General features: G+C 42.9%; 1 protein-coding gene and 1 long non-coding RNA gene across 11 annotated transcripts in view; both read right to left on the reverse strand.

Annotated features, from left to right (window-relative positions):
* Lrmda (leucine rich melanocyte differentiation associated) overlaps window positions 1-20,809 on the reverse strand; it is a 1,020,522-nt gene that overhangs the window by 449,071 nt on the left and 550,642 nt on the right. For 8 of the 9 annotated variants that reach the window (XM_058577977.1, XM_058577983.1, XM_058577979.1 and 5 more), the window contains one exon: window positions 9,216-9,344. In XM_058577977.1, coding sequence (XP_058433960.1) covers window positions 9,216-9,344 — 129 coding nt within the window. Of the gene's footprint in view, window positions 1-9,215; window positions 9,345-9,543; window positions 9,628-20,809 lie in introns of those variants that run through there. The other variant, XM_058577982.1, reaches the window with a different exon arrangement.
* On the reverse strand, window positions 1,826-9,080 carry LOC124076016 (uncharacterized). 2 transcript variants are annotated; one of them, XR_006846232.2, is made up of 4 exons: window positions 7,752-9,080; window positions 6,848-6,988; window positions 6,376-6,609; window positions 1,826-3,767 (listed from the first exon to the last, which is right to left on the reverse strand). It is a non-coding gene; the product is annotated as an uncharacterized LOC124076016 (long non-coding RNA). The 2 variants fall into 2 exon arrangements; XR_006846231.2 differs by lacking the exon at window positions 7,752-9,080 and having other exon boundaries at window positions 2,638-4,140; window positions 6,848-6,964.

Raw genomic sequence — 20,809 nt, forward strand, 5'->3', positions numbered from 1 at the left:
GGTCACTACAAGACAGCACATTCCATTTCTGATAACCAAATAGTTTTTCTTTCCTCTGGGCTGGAATCTTCCTCTTATTTCTACCCATGGACACAATTTTACTGCTTGGGGTCACAGAGAATAAGGCATTCTTCTCTTCCACACCATGAGTTTTCAGATATTTGAAGGGTATGTGTCTTCCTTTTCTCCAAGGAAAGTTTCTCCAAGCATTTTTCGTACAACGTGCTCTTCCCCCATCACAGGTAAGAACCAATGGTGTACTCTGGGCTGGCGCAAGAGGGAGACCAATGAGCAGAGCACCAGACAAGGAAGGAAAAGAATAGCAACCAAGAGATGCAATCAGGCTCACTCACCACTGGCTTCCATGTGCCAATATCATCCCTATTTACTAAATCAAAAAGAAAAAAAAATGGACACGGAGTTTTTAATCTTTCAAATATTTCACAATTAACATCCAGGGATGACTACAGATAAAGACGATGGGAAAGGAAGTTCATATCAGAAATGTAGAGACAAGCTCCCACCAAGAAGATAATGTTAGAAGTACAGGGTGCAGACAGCCAGGAATTAAATATCAACATATTTCATCACTGAATACTAAACACAGGAACCACTCTTAAAAAATTCATGTTCAATTTTGCCATACTACTTTTAAAATTTTCAGTACTGGGGATTGAACCCAAGGTTACTCTACTAGTAAGCTACATCCCCAGATCTCTCTTTTTTTTTCATTTATTATTTTATTTCATTATTTTCATTTGCCATATTTTTTGGTACTGAGGATCAAACCTAGGGATACTTTGCCACTAAGCCACTAAGCTATGCCCCCAGTCTTTCTCAAAATTTTTATTTTGAGGCAGGGTCTCACTTAGTTGCTGAGGCTGCTCTTGAACTTTCAATTCTCCTACCTCAGTCTCCCCAGTACCTAAAATTACAGGCATGAGCCACCATGCCCAATCAATCACTATACTCTTTAAGAAAATCATTTTTAAAATATAAGTGGTTAAAATGGCAGTGAACAATTCCAGGGAAAATTCAACTTTTATAGTAGATTCCATCTTTGCATGTTTCACAGTCATTGTTAGAAAAGGAAAAGGGTCCTGCCACCACTCCATCAGCACTGTCCTTGTATCCAGGCAGGGACACTTCATGGGACCCTGTGCTATGGAGTGCCTTCCTCAAAGTTCTCTAAGTCCCTATCCAGTACCTAAGACTGGTCAGGAGCCAACAGTGTCACCCAGATGAAGTACTCTGTGCCTGGACCTGGACCTGCAGAGGCCCAAGGCCCAGTACTTCATGGGTTGCTCCAACCTCTACCCCACACATGGAACCCATGAGATGCTACAAGGAGCACTGTAGCTCATGCCTGTCAGGTTGTCCTAAAACTTCAAGGCCAAGACCACATTCCAGGAAGGATACCAAACAAGCTCATCAGTCCTCTGGCCAACACAGTATTCATTTTGTGGGACTGCAAGAGGTTTGGCTGTCAACATGGTACTGACATAATGATTCAAACTATTTATGTGCATGAAGAACTTAGATGACCTAAGAAAAGCCCTCTCTACTATATATAGAAAAGTCACACCCAAACCTTTTAATTTAGAGCAAACCTAAAAGCTTAGTTCTTCTTCATCTACTACATGAAGGTTGGAGTAAATATAATTCAAAACTGATAAGATTTTTAAGTTGAGGGAACACTGGGCAACTGGGTTGGAATGCAATCCCAGTCACTTCTCAACAGTTTGTGATGACCAAGCAGAAGCTTAGCATGCCACCAACCAAGGAAGTAGACCTACTTTAATTGGAGTACGTCTTTATAGGTAGATTTAACATAGCGCTATTAAGGCATATGTGTGAAGGGCTCCTTGCTTACACAGGGCCCTTTCAAAGCCCTGGGGAAGACCCTCCTGACACAGTCACATGGACATGTATTATTTTTTTAAAGTTTGCAAAACTGGTTATTTGAATGCAAATCAGTTAAAATTATTATCTTTCTCCATCACATTTCCCCTTGAATTAGGTGACAAAAGGAATGGCTATGGGAATCCTAGGGATCTGGCTAAGGAGAACTCTCTAGGAGTCATGTTTACTTAGTAGAATGTATTTGTGTAGCCTATAGTCACTTCTGTGTCTGATTAAATTATTACAACAGTTTCAGTAGGAATGACTTCCAGTAATAGTTCCACCTCTCACCAGGCTGACATCAACATGCAGGGACAGGATAAAACTGAAGATGCAATGATTAACAAATTCATCAATTCAAACATTGAAGAAGAAGATGTTGAGCATGTGCATACTTGCAAAGGCACATGCACACCATCATCCCTCACCAAAATGTTCTGAAATCTTAAAAAGCTCAAATATGAAAGAAATGGGAAAGAGTTTCTCCAAAATAAAATCATCTCAAAAGTTATACTGAAGGTACACTGGTGAAACTACCAACAATGAATAATAGTGAGTCAGATTTCCATCACTATAATGAAATACCTGAGATAAGAAACTAATAAAGGGGAAAAAAGGTAGATTTTGTCTCACAGTGCTAAAAAGTTTCAGTGCAAGATCTGGTAGACCCATTGTTCTGGGACTTTAGTGGGCATACCAGATGGTAATGGTGGGGAATATGTAATAGAGCAAATGGCTCACCTCATGAGCCAGGAAGAAAGAGAAATAAAGGAAGAAGCCCTGATCCCATGATCCCCTTTGAGAGCATGCTCCCAGTGACCTAAGGACTTCCCACTAGGTTCCACTTCCTAATGGTTTCACCACCTCCCAACAGTGCCACCCTGGGCACCAAGCCATTAACACACAGACCTTTGTGCAAAACTTATCCAACCCACAGCAGCAGTGAAATAGAACATTTCTCAACTATAAAAATAAAAATAAAAACTTCAATCATTCATGCTCTAAGAAGGAGTTATCTTTTTTTTTTCTACAGAAAACATCACAAAATTTCATGCCATAATGAAGCTATAAGGGAATTTGCAGGGGGAAAAAAAATAGGGAAAAACTTCCCATATAGGCATATTTCATTTAAAAGGATTGCTTCTTTTCTAGTGTTTTCACATTGGTGGGATTTATTCACTTAAAGTTTTTAAAGTTTTCTTTCATATATTTTTATTTCAAATAAACATTATTTTCATACGTTTATAATCATGTAACTTTCATCTTAAGAAGGACTCTTCAAGTTAGTCAAGTTTCACACCCCACAAAACCTGAACCTGCCTTTACACAAACACCAAGAAGAGAGATCCTCTGAATGCCCCGGTCATGGGAATTCCTTGGGAAAAAGGTCTACAGGCTTCAAGAAGCTTCAGCTATCCTATGCCAGTAAATCCAGGGGATTTCCCAGAGTCTGGCACATTTAGGACACTTTGTGTGACAGAAGTGCCATCATTTGACAACCTAAAAAGTGATAAAGGGGGCTGATCTGGGCGGTCTCCCCCAAACCCACACCAGCCAGGAAGCCCCAGCGCCTTCACCCCGCATGCGCTGGAGCTGCTCTTCAACTCTGTGTTGATTCCACCACCACAGAATGAAATAGGAGAAGGAGTTTTAATTGGCTCCTCGGTCCCCTGGGTCAGCGAGGACAAACACAGCCCTGTCTTGCCTGATTTGGAGCTGAGATAGAACTTGTCATATTCCTTTTTGTCAAGTTGCATGGAAAATTAACCAGAGGCGATCAGTAGAAGAAACTCCATGTCTCTGGCTGACCAAGACCACGGCAGTGGAGACGGATTCAGGGATTCTCCCAAGAGTGACTTTTCTTCCTTTAAAAAAAAAAAAAAATTGAATCTATTTGGCAGAGTTACAACTCTCTCCAGCTGGATTCTCAGCACACACCTGGTTTCCCTCATCAACTCTTCTCCGGAGGACTTGGCGTTTAGATTTTTTTCAACGTTGTCTACAGAAAGTTGCCATCACGGAGCCCAGCTGTCGTGGCTGGGCTTGCCAAGGGAGATTTTCTGCGGAGGGTCCAAGATCAAAGCAGCCTCTTGCCTTGCAAGTTTGGAGTGGGAAGGAGGAGGGGAGCCTTCTGGCGTGTGTGTCCAGTTGCTCAGGTCCAAAGTGGTCTCCCAGGTGAGAAGGGGCTCATCCTTCACTCTAGGCTGAGCTCTAGGTCAAAGGGTAGCTTCTGACACCCTGGGGGGATTTTAACCAGGGATAATCCTAATGAAGGATTTTTGAATGCTAAATATGCAGTACAATAACATATTATCTCATTTAGATCTATACTCAAGCAGCAGTCCTTATCACGCCCAAATAACAATTAAGGAAAAGGCTTAAAGGTCACACAGCCAAAAAGTGGCAGAATCTGGATTCAAATTTAGATCCTAGAGAAACTGCATTCTAGGGGAAAACAGGACTCATGATTTCCTAACACAAAAATTAAAGAGTCTTATATGTTTCTGGGGGAGACCACAATGTGCTGTTATCCAGCTATGCTCTGTACCTTAGATTACTTTCAATATAAGCTCAGTTTTTAAAGCACTGAAGATTTAACTAATAGTAAAATGTACTAAGAAGTTGTAAAATCTTTGGGTGTTCACAAAGCGGCTTCCCATATAACTATATCATTTAAATTTCTCAACAATACTCTAAAGTACATATTATATTACCCATTTTATAAAGAAACCAAGGCTCCTGACAAGGCACTGAGACTTCCCCCAAGAGGACAGCAAATTGCTATCAGAGCTCAGGCCTGTCTTCTGACTCATGCAGTGGTCTGCTCACCACAGCCCAGCTGTGTACATGTAGCATTCTTTCTTCCATCCGGTGCTACAATTCAAACCCTGTTGTCTCATCAGACAATGTACTAAAGCAAACAGGGAAACACAAAATGGTGATTTCAAATGATGTCAGTGTAATCCTCAAAGGGAAGACCAGGGAGAACATTGGATTGTGTAAAAATTAAAGATGTATGTTTTCAGATTTTTTTATTTGGTCCCTTACTTGTGGTTGAATATTAATTTATGATATGGTTGACACCATTACCAAAGACCCTACCTGTACTGGTGGGAGAGTCATGGATAGTGTGTGCACGCTTATAGTAGGAGAGAGAGGTGAAAATATAAGGGCGGAGAGAGGGATTCAAGTTCATGGCCAGTGACTACCTGGCCATTCTAAATGAACCAAAGGTGAGACAGCTCAAAGACAACCAGGCTTTCAGAGATTCCAGGCAAGACACCAAAGCTGAGAGCTGAACTAAAGTGGAGCAGAGGGGAGGTATAACAAATATGAGAAGTCAAGCAGAAGGTACACAGATCGGGTGGGAGGAATTGATTGGTGCTACTGAGTGTGGACTCTGGGATCTCTTTCATGAGCAGAATTCCTCAGACCTAGCTGGAGCAGGGCCTTACCATGGTAGGCACAGGCAACTGACTCCCCCACATCTAAGTCCCTCTCTTTGTGCAGTGACTGCCTCCCCTTTGAGTTTCAGACTTTGGGGCTAGAAATCAGCATACCTGGGTTCTAGACTGAACCCCACCTTTGACAATCTACATGACATCCAAAAGCTTACACTCCTAGCTTTTCCATAAAAATGAGAAGAATGGTGTCCAACTCGTAGAATATTAAGGTAATATTAAATTATAAAAGTCAAAGGAATATGCTCTGGCCTTGATTGTAATGGGGACCAAGTCAGATAAGTTCACACACTTCTCTAGAGTAGTGGTAGCAATATACACATACTTACTATGTTACTGGCACTTAATGTTGTTTAGATATTTAGAGTCCTCTTATAATAAACTATGGGATGAGTACTATTATTGTCCCCATTTTGCAGAGGAAACCAAAGCATAGAGATATTATGTAACTTGACCTAGGTCATGTAGCAAATGGCAGACTTCAGGTACAAGAGCAGGGAGTCTGGCTCAGAGCCTGTTGTTCTTAAATACTATGCAACAGTTCCACCTGCTAAAGGAAAAAGGAAGCCAACAACCCAAGTTTCCAGAGCATAGTAAACAGAGCTGTTTAGATATAGTTAAAAGTGAATAAAAACAAAAAAGGAAAAAAATCTTGATTTATAGGGCAGATTAGGGAGGGCAAAAAGCTATTCTATAGATGCCAAAACCAAAAAATAAATAAATGAATAAGTAGATAAAAATAAAACAAATTTCACAAAAGAATTTGAAAAAAAATATATCATTTGCTAGCAAGATTGCAAATGTGCTGAAAGATTCAATTATGAGAAAAAGCTAATACTTAGCCTTTTAGGAGGTCAATAGTTAATTGCTTTGGTGCCCTTTATGACAAAAGTAAAGCTAAAATCTTAAAGGAGATGAAATGCCAGTGTAGAAAATTGCTATGGGAATGAGCTGTGCCTCTCTATACCCACATTTGTTCTACATTTGCTTTCATAATACAAGTTGTACTTACAAAGTACTTGTACCCTAGACGTTGTTCTGGAACATTCCTCTCCTGTGATGTGGGTCATGCAGCCTGTTAGAGATGAGCAGTTCAGCCAACAGCCTGCATCCATTTCCAGAACATATGGGTGAGACCATTTAGACCATCCAGCTCCAACAGTTTCAAATCATGGTGGTAACATGAGTTATCCAAAGTAAGACCAGCAGAAGAACCATCCAGCTGAGCCCTAGCCAATTAGTTGACCTATACAATTGCAAACAAAATATTTGTTGTTGTAATCCCTTAAGTTTTGGGGTGGATTATTATGTAGCAAAAGCCCACATATAAGGTATTTCATGGGGAAGCAACAGAAAAATGGAACCTAATAATTGTTTGAGAACCTGGGGCATTTTCCCAATTAGGTAAGAGAGTTAGAGGGCTGAAAATATAGAGTCAGAAGTGTTAGACTTAGAGGATGGCATATGATGTTGCCTGCATTTACCTGTCTTTCATTCTCTGACTTTTGGATCAAGCAGATGGGGAATCTCGTCTTCATGAATCTCTGGTCCAACAGGCCAGTGAAGAAAAAAGGAAAGAAGTCATGCTGCATCCTGGGAGAGCCAACCCTTGGCTTCTGTATCTACTGATAATAAAGCGCACCACAATAGCACAATGACATACCCAGTCATGTTTATAGCTTCGTGGCATCTTCTTCTACAGCCCCTCCCAGCCATTCTATTACTCCCTCAGCATCATGCTACTTGATGTGGAAAGTGATACATGGAGTAGGGAAAGGGCCCAACCAAACATAAAAGATAATCTCTCAATGCTGGGGATCCAAGAGGCTCACCAATCTCTGGTGTCTACAATACTAAGAATAAAACCATCATTCAACTCAACTTAATTCCTTAAAAAAGAACAGAGGTCACAGAGAATGACTTGTCCAAGGCCACACAGCTAAATATGATTACACTGACCCATGACCCCAAGTCTGTGGACTCTGCTATTCACCAGTGACATGAGCCACAGGAAGTGAGTCTTGGGACCCATATCATACAAATTCTAGTCTAATAACCTTTCTGTCCTTGACTGATTTGAGAATATCATCCATATGATCTCCTAAGACCACTAAGGAAGCCACAGGACACACTAGCTATAAATATTTTATAAGCTGTAGTAAGTTTAATAAGCTGTAATAAGTTTTCAAACAATGACTAGGAAACTTGATTGACCAGAGGGTAGAAGAGGGAAACCCCCGACCAGATTTGTCATTATGACCCAGACTGAATTTACTTAGAGGCCTTCCACTTCTCTATTAGAGTGGCCATTAATAATGGCTGTAAGATCCATACTTGCTAAGATATGAATGTTTGTGTCTTCTCAAATTTGAATGTTGAAATACTAACCTCCAGCTTTCAGACTATGAGAAATAAATGCTCATTGTTCTACTCAACAGGATTCTGTCACAGCAGCAAGGGCGAACGGAGACAATACAAAATAAAGAAAATATTAACTTATGGCTTGAAGAATAGACAATGGCTAATAAATGCTTTGCAAAATGTCTTTAAATGCTGACATAAGCATACAAGTCAAAGTTAACAGGTATATCTGCCTTTATTTTACAATCTAATGGGAAATGCCCTGGTTTCTTTTCTATTTCTACCTTATCACATGAATGTGAACAAGTGATTTAACTACTCCAGGTTTCAAATGTTCTCTCAGTTAGACAAAGCAATTGAACTTCAACTCTGGAGCCACAGAGAACAGAAAGAACTCTGACTATAACCACAATCTGAAATGGAATCTAGGGCTTAGCATCTTGTTAACTATCTGACAAGGGTGGGGGTGGAGGTCTATACTGCACCTCTTTCCATTTCTAGATAAATGGAAAAAGTGCACCCTCCTAACAGGGCTTGGTAAGAATGAAAAATACTATACTTAAAGGATGTAGCACAGAGCCTGATGCCTAGGAGTGTCCACTAATGAAAAGCTAGTGGTAATGACTCATTCGTTCATCCCACAAATATTTATGGAACTTGTACTCTATGACAGGCAGTATTCTATGTGTGAAGGATGGAGAGAACTCCCTGCCTTGTGGAGTTGGCATTCTAGTGCATGATAATCCATAACTCTAACAACAGAGGAGTTATGTGGCTTGGGTCTCAGAAAAGGTTCCCTGGATTCTGTTCTTACTGCAGAATCCACTGCGGGTAGTCCCTGCAAGTCTGTCTGTAATTGGCACCTACTCAGGGGAAGCGTGGCCCAATGGCTCTCCTAGGCCCCTATCACAAGCCAGTGAGGTACACACCTGGGAACGCAGAGCCAGGCCTGACTGTCATACCTCTCTTCCACCTCAGCTCTTGCCCCTCTCCTCTTTCTTACCAGAACTGTTACTCTTGCCTGCACCAGAGTCTTCCAGAAACCCAGAAGACCAAGTTTGCTTAGCGGCATTACCTCCCACTTCCCACCAGAGGTCGCTATCCCACACAAGCCCAAGCCAACCCGACCAGCTTCGCCTCCTCCGCAGCAGTGACATTATTTTCTTTCTCTATTTTTATCTATTAAAAAGATTTCTTCGCAGCCATAACTTAGATCTCTACACTAAAATGGAGCAACAGGAAGATATAATGGTGCATTTCATTTATGAATGACCTATAATAAATTACTCTGAAGTGTCCCGGGTGCCAGAAGACAGAACGCTGTGTCTGCCCATGGACTGTATTTCACATACTTTAATTTAGCTGACACATAAAACTCATTTGACATTTTGCAGGTATTTGGTGGGGGGGGGGGGCGGGAGGGGACCACTGTGGGGCTGGGCAGGGAGTGGGGGGCGGCAAGGAGTGGGGGCGACAGGCAGAGGAAAGGATATTCGGTTCTTGTTGAGGGTTAAGGTGTGGAGCTGGGGTAACCCTGGCAACACCAGGTCGTCCCCGAGCAGATTGTTGTCCAAGATGAGTTCCTCCAGGCTCCTGAATGCGCTCAGTCCTTCCAGTGACCTGCAATGACAAAGGCAACAGGAAAAATGATCCTGCACTAAATCAGGGAGGCCATTATGAGCCGAAATAAATATTTTAACCTTCCCTTTCAGGACTGGGAATAGTTTGGGCTTGGTGCCTGTCAGCAAAGTGAATGACAAGAATTAGTAGCGGGAGCCGGGGTGGGGGCGGCGGGGGAGAAGGGGCCGCTGGCACTCACCGCATCCTTCACGCATTGCCAACATGAAGGATGAGGGTCACTTAGTGAGTAGCCAGGATCCAAAACAAAGGGCTTCAGATACGGCCTGCAGGATAAATTTGTCAATGTCTTGTGCCTTCAGGCACCCAGCCTGGGCTGACCCTAACCTCCATTCCCAAGATAAATAACTCTGTCACAGTTCACCTTCATTCCCTGGACACAAATTTAAGTTGTCATCCATCATTCCTGCCTAGAAATATCATACCCCTCTTACAATAATAAATATAACTTCAAGTATCATTTCTTAGCGGTTCTCCTCTGTACGGTCGCAGGGGAAATGGCAAGGAGGGCTTCTTTTCTTTCCTTTCATATCCTTTCACTTTTTTCCCCTCCCTCTGCCTTTTTTCTTCACTAATCACTTAATTTGCTTCTGCCCAGTGTCCCCATGGTTGCCCAAAAGGCAAGGCATCTGTGGAATTACATAATCGCTCCAGCCTGAGAGGGCCTTTTCTTTTTCTTTCATTATTTCTTTTTATTTGTTTTGGGTTTTGTTGGGAGGAGGAGGGTTGAGAGAATTTTTTTTTTTTTTTGCTTCAAAAGCTCTTGACGTGGAGTTAGTGTTTTAATTTATGGAACGTGAATTTCTCACTTTATTTTTGAAAAGCAAGGGGAAAAAAATAAGTGTAGACCTAGCAATGGAGATGTTGAGGCAGTAAATAAAAGGCATCTAAAAGGATTAAGGACCCAGCTCAAGGGGGGTGAAATCATGTATCAGAAAGGGAAAAACGGCTTTGCTTATACACACAGCTGAAAGTTAACTCTTCATCTGATGGGCTCTCGTGAGTGCCCATCACAAGACAAGAGGTCAGGGTGGAGGAGGCATGGGGCAATTTTGCACAAGCACTTGCTCAGATGTGCACAGACATTAATTAAAGAAAGCCGCCCAGTACAGAGACTTACGCAGACACAAACTCCCAGCTCGTTCACCTGCCAGACCCAGGATATGTGCTGAGCTTGCACAGGCTGACAGCTGAGCTACGACGTCTATCTGAGGGAGGACTCGCATGGGATCCCTGACTACTCTATAAAATGTGACGAATCAGGAAGATGTCGTCCACACTATTTATTCATTTACTGATAGCACCTCCATTACTGTGCTGCATGCTTGCGTGTGCAAATGTGTATATACAGCGTGTGTGAAGTTCAGCACCAGGGCTTTCCCGAGGCATCCAGATCTCCCTCTTGGTTACCTCTGCCAAGAAGTCTCCAAAGCAGGGAGTCAATACTTGCAAGATATAAAATGCATTGTAAGTAATTAAATCTGCAGATGCCACTGGGCCCAGAGCTCCTGCAGGCCTGTTTCTGCCAGTCCTCAGGGTGGTCCCCCCCCCCCCCCGGGGCCCAACACCCAGAGCACACCTGCTCTGACAGCCAACACTGCCTGCTCAATGTGGAAGGACAGGGCTGTGCATGTGTTGGGCTAAGGGTCTTCAGATTTCATTTCCTGCTCCTCTGTTCTCTTTTTCCTCATGGTTCGAGGAGGCAAAACACTGACACATCTAAGCAGGAAGTTTTAGGGCTTTGCCTCAGTTCCTCCACGACCTTGCAGTGTGAATCTGAGCACCCTGAGATCAGTTCTGAACTGTGCACTCTGTTCCTTCCAGCGCAGAGGATCATACAGAGACTAAGGGCACTGACAAGTTACTAGCAAAGGCTGATTCCTTTCTTTTCCTTCCCTCTTTGATGCATTGATTTTCCCCCCAGGATCTGAGCTTGGGGATGTGTTGGGGACACAGGGGGTAGGCAGATGGACAAAACCATACAGGTGTGTAGGGGACCTTTGGGGTCTTCTGAAGTACCTCCCTCCACAGGGGTCAATGAGTGATGCTCATTAACCAAAAGTGCTTCTCAGGACCGGGCCCCTGTTTGCCAGGGAGGGGAGTGGGGAGCAGAGCTGCTCCAGTCAGGCAGCCTTATGGGGAGCTAATAAGTCTTTTGTGCACAAACATCAGCTGGGCTCTGGTCAAAGGCAGCATCCAAATGCACATTGTTCCTGAGTTATGTTATGCAAATATTATACTTTTATCATGAGAATCAGCAAATGGTTGGCAACTGGCAAGCAGAAGAAAGCTCCCTTCCAAAAGTGCTTCAGGGAAGGCATAAAACAAAATGACATAGCATGAAGTGGGACAAACAGGACACACTAGCGGGGTGCCTACCCCCACGGAGACAACCTCTGTAGGGAGTGCAGGGTTCTCTGGGGCAGCATTCCTACTGCAGTGAGAGGAGCCAGGAGCATCCATCTCAAATCACCTGTCTCAGAGTCTTTTTGCCATGTAGGGTTATTAGCTGCTCAGTAAAAAGGGAACTGTGTGCATGGGGGACTGCTAATTAATAAATCCCTGTTTTCGTGTCATGGGATAGCATGCCCTTGGTGATTGAACCAGCTAAATTCAGAGCTGAGGGACTGAGGACAGAGAACACAGCTTTGTGAAGGGGAGACAGGGAGGAGAGGATTTGTGGGGCTTGCCTGGCATGTGGGGGCCAAATAAGCGTACACCCGGAAGATGGCTTTATTTTTCACTTAAAAAAATATTTTATTGTTTTTGTTGTTTTCCAGAAAGAAGTAAGAGAAATAAATTATTTGCAACAATCTTTGAGTTCATACTCCTATACGCCAGATGTCCACAAACAGATATGCTCTGTTAAGTGAAATGACAAGGCAGAAAAGGTTTGAGAGAGCTACACTGGCCTGTGCTGTTTGATGGGACAGCAATGGGAGCTTACAGGCAAAATGAGGACAGGACTGCAATTTCTCTGCTATAACCTTGTATGTGGACATCAAAATACACCCCCAAATGAGAGCCCTGGTGGAATGGGTGACTGTCATCCAGGGTTATTTGCCAGCTTCCCTAGCAGAGGCTGTGATGTCGTGGGTATGAGGGGACCAGCCAGGTTTCACCCACTCCCCAGGGAAGCCAGCTGGAGACAGCTCTTCCCAGCCTGGTAAGGAAGAAGGAGAGCGGGGTCCACCCTGTGGCAGGTGGTTTGCTCTGGAAACTTAATCAGCACCTCCAGAGCTCATGGCAGACTGCCTGCCTCCCGCCTCCCGCTCCACGGGGAGGAAAGCTGCCATGATCTCACCCACAGGTACCATCTCAGTTTGCAGGGCTCTGCCTAGGCTCCCCCAGGAGCCGCGCTGTGGCTGGGCTGCCGAGAGTCCCAGGGCCTTTTCCAAAGTCACATCAAAAATGACAAAACATCACAATGCATTCGGCTCCAGTGGATTCAAACAGAGAGAACTTTTAAGTTTCCACTGTAATTAACCCTATCCTCGTTAAGATAATTATGATCAAGCTTCCTGTCACAGTTAATATCCCAGCATCATCGCCTGTGGCTCACACTCTGCCCTCATTAGCTTATAAAAACAGCAGCACTAAACAGGCGGCTGCTGCCCTGCCGGGTCTAGGCCAGTGGCTGGGGAGCCCTTGTAGAAAGGCCTTGGGCGGGTTAGTGCACCCAGCAGAGGAGACTGCTCCCTCGAACCCCTCTGCTCCTGGGTGGGCGAGCTCAGCCTCCTTCATCCTTTCCCAGAAAGTTGGCCACTGGTGAGAACAGGGAAGGAGAAAGGCCAGGGCAGAGCAAGCTGACAGCTTGGAGGCAGAGGAACTTTGGATTTGTAGTGGGCCCCCCTGCCCCAGAGCCAGCACAAAACCAGCAAGAGAACCATGCCATAAAAACCACCAGAGGTCACCTCCAGAACCCCCGGTCCAACCTCCTAATATAGCTGGGTGCTAAGAATTCCATCTCTCTCCCCTCCCAACCTGCACCAGCGGTGATACCCAGGCCTGGCAGGAGATCAGTAGCAAGTGGTGGGGACAGTTAACCACAGACCCTGTGAAAGAAACCTCGCTTTGGAACCACATTTGGTCTCACGTCCAGGGAGGAAAGTCAGATATTCTCAAATGAAGCAAGAAAACAAGATCCTCACGAAAAGCCTTCTCAACTCTACCCATCTACACATCCACATGGAAAGCCCAGGGAAATTCTAGGGGCCCCAGCCCACATGTCTCATGCCTACCACCCTGGCTAGTCCCCATGAGCTGCAAGGTCTGGCTGTTGCCAGTTCTATTGGAGAGTCTCTAGATGCTGTCTCCTAGCCCCTGATAAAAGGGACTCTGGATGCAACCGTCCACACACCTGGAAAGCTGTCAGGGGCAGCCAGGGCTCTGTGCCCTCACCAATGGACTACTTCTCATCCAGGAGCCTGTAAGAGTCTAACAGAAAATCAGCCAAGAGAACCCCAAGGGCAGGATGGAGAGCAAGCTTGGGGTGCTGGCCAGTGGCCAGGATGACAATGCCTTCCTTCAGAGGTCAGAGGCCTCCCCATCTTCATGTGGGGGAGCGTGTCTGAGAACAAGAAGAGTGACCATGGGACAGCCACTGCTGTATACCAGGGTAGCAATATTTAAAGGCCTCCTCACCAGCTGGAAAATGACTACAGCTCTGTGTACCCTTCCTATCATTTGCCCTCAGACCTCTTCACTATCCAACCACTAAGCAATGAATGCCCACCCACCCCAGCATGGGGCCATCATGGACAGGGCTCTCCCTGGCATCCGTTCTGACTGGTCAGTACAGTGGTTAAATAGTTCAATCACCTCTAAGAGCAGAAATAGTAATTTGTTCCTGTTTTACTCCTGCCTGACTCCCACACCTGACACACAGCAGGTCCTAGAGAAATGTCTGAAAATTACATTCCCACAGAGGCCATGACCAAAGCTACAAGGACAGGACGAGCAACACAAAGCTAACCAGTGGGAATGAAGGAAGAGAGAGGAGAATCAGCAGTGTGCAGATCATGCTCCAGGAAAAGTCACAGAGATTTTTACATACTCTGTTCACCTGGACCCACAAGAGGTATTCTTTCTTTCTGCCATATTTTTTATATCCTTTTTAAATAGATGGATGGATGGATGGAGAGAGATGCTGGGAGCCATTAGCCAAGTAGGTATGACAATTTCCTTGCCAGCGTACCCCATGTTGCTGACATGTTGCAGTGACATTGAATGTAGGTGACCTTGCTCAAGGACCAAGGCAGATTAGGGTGTTCCCGGTTTTAAGATAATCGTGTTTAGGGCGTTCCCAGTTTAGGTTCCAGGTTTAAGGTTTAAGATTATTCCTGCTGGGAATAGGGCGTATCCTGCTGCCTGAGTTCCCCTTGAGTTCTCACGGGATTCAGACAGTATATTTTGGGAGACAGAAGCCCAGTGGAGGTGGATTTGGGAAGAGAACGTGGATTTCCCCAGAACGTGATTGTAGACGGCTGGTGTGAGTTCGGGAATAAAGAGTTGCTGTTTGAATCTACAAGCTGTGTGGTGGCTCGTGATTGTGTGCCCAGCCAGACTGCGGCATTTGTGCCCAGCCAGACTGTGGCAGAGAGAAAACTACATATATCACTATATGTATACTATGTAGTATGTATATAACCATATATAGTGGGCTCTATATATTTTTCTGTAGTTTGCTATTCAGGTCACATAGCTGGAGACACATGTACACATAATGCTATAAATCCACTAGTCCATACTGTAAGTATATCGACAGGGAATAAAAAAGTCTTTAAGAAATAGAAGAAGGTAGAAAAGGTTCTGGGCTATGTAAAGCAGAATGGATGCTGACACCAAGAAGCAATATATCTTGGGGAGTCCAAGTCAACCTCAAAGCTCTATTGAGCACTTCATCATAATAGATAATCCTTGAGCTGCAGAAATTAAAATTCAATACCAGAATGAGAAATCTGAATCCAAGACCAGTGAAAAGAGACAGTAGAGTTAACTAGACCCAAAGCCTTCGTGTACCATATCTAAGAGCACTAAGAAAGCTTTCAAATCCGGTACCTGAAGAATTACAGAGAATAAGTAAGTAGCTAGAAACCCAGAAATAGGTACTTACTCTTCCTGTGTTTGAAAAGGGAAGTAGATAGGTTCTTTACCCTTTGGATTCATGAGCTTGTAAATTTACATGTATGAGATTTTGGTAAGATTATACCTCTGAGAAATTGGCATTTGCTTGTCTTAGAACAACATGAATAACATATTTGATCATGTTAACCTTTTACTTTTGCTATCAGGAAGCACAGAACTAAGTTGTGCCCCACCTAAGTAGTGCCTCATGATCTCTGTACCTGATTTCTAACCTTCATTTTTAAGGCTTATAATTTTTCATAATCTTAATATTTTATTAATTCTAACAAACTTGCCCAAACCCTTGTGGAATGCGATGACATATACCCATATGGTGTTTCATGGATTCTCAGGCAGTGTTTATACATTAAGGTGGGTTTTGTGAGATCAGCTGCTCATGGAGACGCTTGGCTAGGATCACAGAAGATATATACTGTATCCAGAGTCCACATGACTTTGAATAAATTCTAATAACATCCCTGTGACAGGAAGGTGAAAAGCAGACTGGGAAATGACAACTTTAGGTAGAGTCATAACCGAGTCAAAAATGTGCCTGCAGAACACTGATCAGTGGCTCAAGTTGCTCTAGATGCAGGTTCTAGGGACTCTGGGCCTATTTTGTTCTTTTTTTTTTTTTTGCCAATGACTTTATTAAGGACGTGTTTAATGCATTTATGAAGGCCAGAACTCTAGAATAGATACTAGGGTTAATCCTAGTTTCATCATCATTAAGAATCATAAAGATCCTGTTAGACCATTGTATCAGCCCAATAAAGACGAAATTTCATAATGTTGAGCATAAAGGCCTAAATTTAAAGTTTAGCCAAAAATATTCACTTAAATCAAAAGGCGAATGAAAACTGAAAACATATTTGTCATCTCTCTAACAGTCTTAATATGGAAAAAGCCTTTGTAAATCATTAAGAAAAAGCTGAATCCTTAATAGAAAAATGGATCAAAACACATGAACAAAAAACTCATGGGGAAATTGTTCAATAATGGAAATGTGGAAGAAATCTGCAGCTCCGTTTGGGAATCTAGAATATTCAATTTAAATGAGATACTTATATTGTTTTGTTAAATTTGGAAATTATTTTGCTGGTCATTGTAGTGTACAACTATAATCCCAGAGACTCAGGGGGTCTGAGGCAGGAGAATCCTGAGTTCCTGATCAGCCTTTGCAACTTAATGAGACCGTGTCCCAAATCTTTAAAAAAAAAATTTAAAAGGATTAGGTATGTAGCTTAATGGTAGAGCACCACAGAGTTCGATTCCTAGTATGGGGGGGGGGCGTTGGGGGGGGAAGACAATTAACATGGTTTTGTCAAAAGTTCAAGGTGAACAGGCCAACACAAGCCTAAAAGGAGAGTAAAATTGTTATAACCTTTCTGATGACAACTCATACTAAAATCCTTAGAAATGATCATGATTTCATCCTATTTCCAAGTACAATAATTTGGTCAGTTAATATCAAAGACTATATGCTTTAAGTAGGTGAATTTACTACAGTATTATTTATAATGATACTGTAAACAAGCCTAAATGCTCAACAATAGAGGAACGATTAAATAAAACCCAATATATAATGAAATACCATGCAGCAATTAAAAATATTATAGACAGATATCTAATGAGCCAGTAGAATTCCATGCTATATATTTAAGTACCTAAAATTAAATTACAATACACTATGGTACATACACCAATATCTCATGCATGGAAATTAGAAGTCATTACTATGACGTCTCTCCATTCTCCACATAAATTTTAATTTGTATCATGTTTCCCTGGGTATTTTCTTCCATATTTCTGGTTAATAATCATCAAAGTAGTCTTTGTTAGTTGTTGCTAGCTCATAAACTGCTGTTAATACACTGTCTTGTACACAGGAACTTTCATATAATTCTCTATACACATAATTAAATGAATATACTTACATATCTATTTTAGATAGACAGATAGATGACCACATATATGTCTATATCCCCTAGGTACATACCATTAACCCCTAGTCAATTTTTATAGTTTTCTTCAGTTGCTAAATTTTGTGAATAATCTCTTTATAAACAGGAAAAAAAAATGAGTAACATTACTTCCAAATAAAACAAGATGACTTGCAGGCATCAAGACAGCTTTAGATAAAAAAGGTGTGTTAAGAGGGCTTAGTATCAACCACTAGAGCAGGGCCACCACCACAGATGCTAATCTTATTCGAATCCACGCCAGTACTCCACTGGCGCCCCAAATAACTCTGCCTGGAGCTTTGTTTCAATTCTGGGTGCCAGACTGAAAGGGTATTAATGTTCAGAAACACCATCCAAAGAGAAAAACCAGGAGGCGAAAGGGGCCAGAAACAGTGACTGAGAGTCAAGGGGGCTTAGCCAGGAGCTGAGAAGATGGAGTGTGACAAAGTACTAAGTCTATGGAGTTCCAGAAGGAAGAATCAAAAATAAATAGGAGAAAATTGGGTATGTTGGGAGGAGATGTCTTGAACCCATTTTTTTAAAAACTCATAAAAATAAAGGAGATGTTTGCCAAAGGATTAAACTAACTTTTGAGTCATTATACATTTTGGATCAGAGATGAGTTATACAGAATAACTAGGAGGAATTTTTGAATGGAAAGATTAGATTCTGCAATCTCTAACATTCTATCCAGATTTCTATGGTTATGTGACCAGAGCTCCAGAGAGGTAATATAGCTTACCTGAAACCATGCACAGGGAAAAAGCCACATGTAGAATGTCTGGATATACAGTCCAGTGTTCCCTCAACCATGCTCAACTCTCTCTAAATAATTTCTAGTTGTGGTCCAGAAATGGAAATTCACCACTACCAGAGCCGTTATCCAATATTACAGGTAGCATTATAAATCCAATTATTGTATGTCCTTAGTTATAATGATGAACCTAGATGGTTTTCAATTTCTTTTGCTTTTCAATCTACACTTCCATATCCTCCTAAAATCCTCCCTGGAAACTTTTAGAACCTCTGGAAAAATCAGTCCCTATAGTGGCTTTTCATATGGCTCTCATGAGTTTAAGTGCACATTAGGTAGAGCTGGGTTGAGATTCACCAACTAACAGTCCCTAGGTGTGCACATCTATAGCTCATTCATTCATCTGCAAAAATGTATTGAGCATCAACTCCACCCAGCACTTTGCTAGTCTCTGGGGCTACAAAGCTGTCTGTAGAATGGTGCTATGCTAATATAACTAGTATGCATAGACTGAGAAGCAATGACCAGAGAACACAGGATAATAAGTTGGGCTAGGCTGATAAGTGCTACTCTGAACAGGAGAGTGAGGAGAACAAAAGCTTTAAAGAAGAGATGAACTTGGGCCTGGGGATATAGCTCCATTGGTAGAGTGCTTGCTTTTCATGCACAAAGCCCTGGGTTCAATCCCCAGCACCACCACCAGCATCCCCCAATCAAAAAGAAGAAATAAACTTGAGATAAGTCTTGGTTCAACTGAATTCTAATCTTTTGAGTACCTACTGATACTGTACAGCACACTGGGTGGTAAGGGAACTTAATAAAAGGAGATAACTTGATCCTGATGCTCAAATAATCTATAGTCCAAGAAGCTTATCTAGCACCATAAAGCATGCATATGGTATCCACATGTAGCATGGTGGGTTCTCAGTGAGCACTCATGTCTAGGGACACAGAAAGCGCTCAAGTCATTGATTCTGCTCCCAGTGAGTTTAGCATCTATAGAAGAAACAAATTGGGCTGGAAATAAGGAGAAACCATCTAGGGCAAGGATGTTTAAGCAGTTTGGGCAAGATAGCTCTAGAAGTTAAGAAGAGAGATGAGCTGTGGTGATCACCTGTTTTGTCCTCCTGCCACCCATTTGTCCTGAAGTTATTACAGCAAGTCAAGTCCTTAAGGACAGAGACAAGAGCCAGGTCCTCTTCCTGGATGAATGATAGCCTCAGGGCCTTGTTCCCAGCCCATTTGGGCTGTCCTCCCACCTCTCAGGAATCTTTCCTGCTTTTCCACCACCCTGGTGACACAGTTTGAGCCTCGGCTCTGAGTATGTCTCTAAAATTATTTTGATTCACGGCTTGAGATTTTACAAAACCACACATGCACGCATGAAGCCTGTGGCCTCAGGATCTTGTTTGTTTTTAAGAGTCCAAACAGTGACTTTGTGTGGCGGGATCTATAAATGGAGGTTTTCTTTGCTTGGGAGATGTGAGGGAGCGGACACGGTGTGCCGCAGCCTCGGTATGTGTGCACGTCGCCACGGGGCGGAAGGCAGCCCCTGGTGGGGGAGGCTCCCACGGCCATTGGGCAAACATATGTTGGGCCAAGAACATTGCTCTTCAAGCTCATGAGCTGTTTGCTTGAAAGATAACAGTGTCTCTTCCACACAAGCCTTTCACCACCCTCCAGAAAGGGAATTTTTAATGCAACAGATGGTGTCTACTCATTGCAAACCAACCAGAAAAGGAGACATTTACATGGCTGGGCCTCAAGGTCCTAGCATCCCAGAGGGACCCTAATCAAAGACTTGCCCAAAGACCAGCTCCCCATGGGCAGGGCCCCCCTGGAATGAAATCAAGCCAGGAAACCCAGCAAAAACGGGCCAGCTGCTGACTCTGTGAGGTCTCAGTTGGCTGAAGAAGGTGAAAACATGTTTTCTGTCCTAGACTACAGGATAGCTTTTACCTCCTGCAGGACAGAAGGCCCTAGGAGATACAGTGCCTCCACCCTGGGGTTTATACATTTTCTTTCTTCCCGAAAAGCTCTAGCTCTGTGCTTTGCAAAACCTCTCAAAGAACAGTTTGGTGAGCTTTGCCTCCCTTTTCATATGATGGCACATTTGGTCCCTCAGTAGTGATACCTAACAATGTCAGACCAAGAAGAAAGATCAAATGTTTGCAGTTGTGTGGTGTCATGAGCAAGAGCAACAAATGCCTAGGGTAGAACTGAGGTCTTCACCATAAAGATTATCTGACTGCTGTTTGTGGTAGTAGAACTCCATGGTGTTTTCGCAGGGAATGTGCTGTTCCAAAGGAGAATATCTTGTCAATTTACCAAAGCCAAATAAATATAGTATGCAAACACACAAAGTAAAACCACTAAATCTGGGGGCATGAGTTCTGTTTTCAAGTCCTGACTTGGAATAAGATCTTAGGAAAATAACGCTTGCTCTGTTTTATTTTCTAATGTACCATGATGGCAGGAAAGTCCCTGACCTGTGTACTTTGCAGATATTAGTATGGGGATCACATGAGTTCTGGAACATTAAAAAAAAAAAAAAAAAAACCTAAATAAATATGAGAATGGTTTGTTATTGAAAAGATTATGAA

The sequence above is a fragment of the Marmota monax genome, unplaced genomic scaffold, assembly GCF_021218885.2.
Source record: "Marmota monax isolate L192 unplaced genomic scaffold, Marmota_monax_Labrador192_F-V1.1 WCK01_AAM20220418_F8-fsc00019, whole genome shotgun sequence".
NCBI classification, from domain to species: domain Eukaryota; kingdom Metazoa; phylum Chordata; class Mammalia; order Rodentia; family Sciuridae; genus Marmota; species Marmota monax.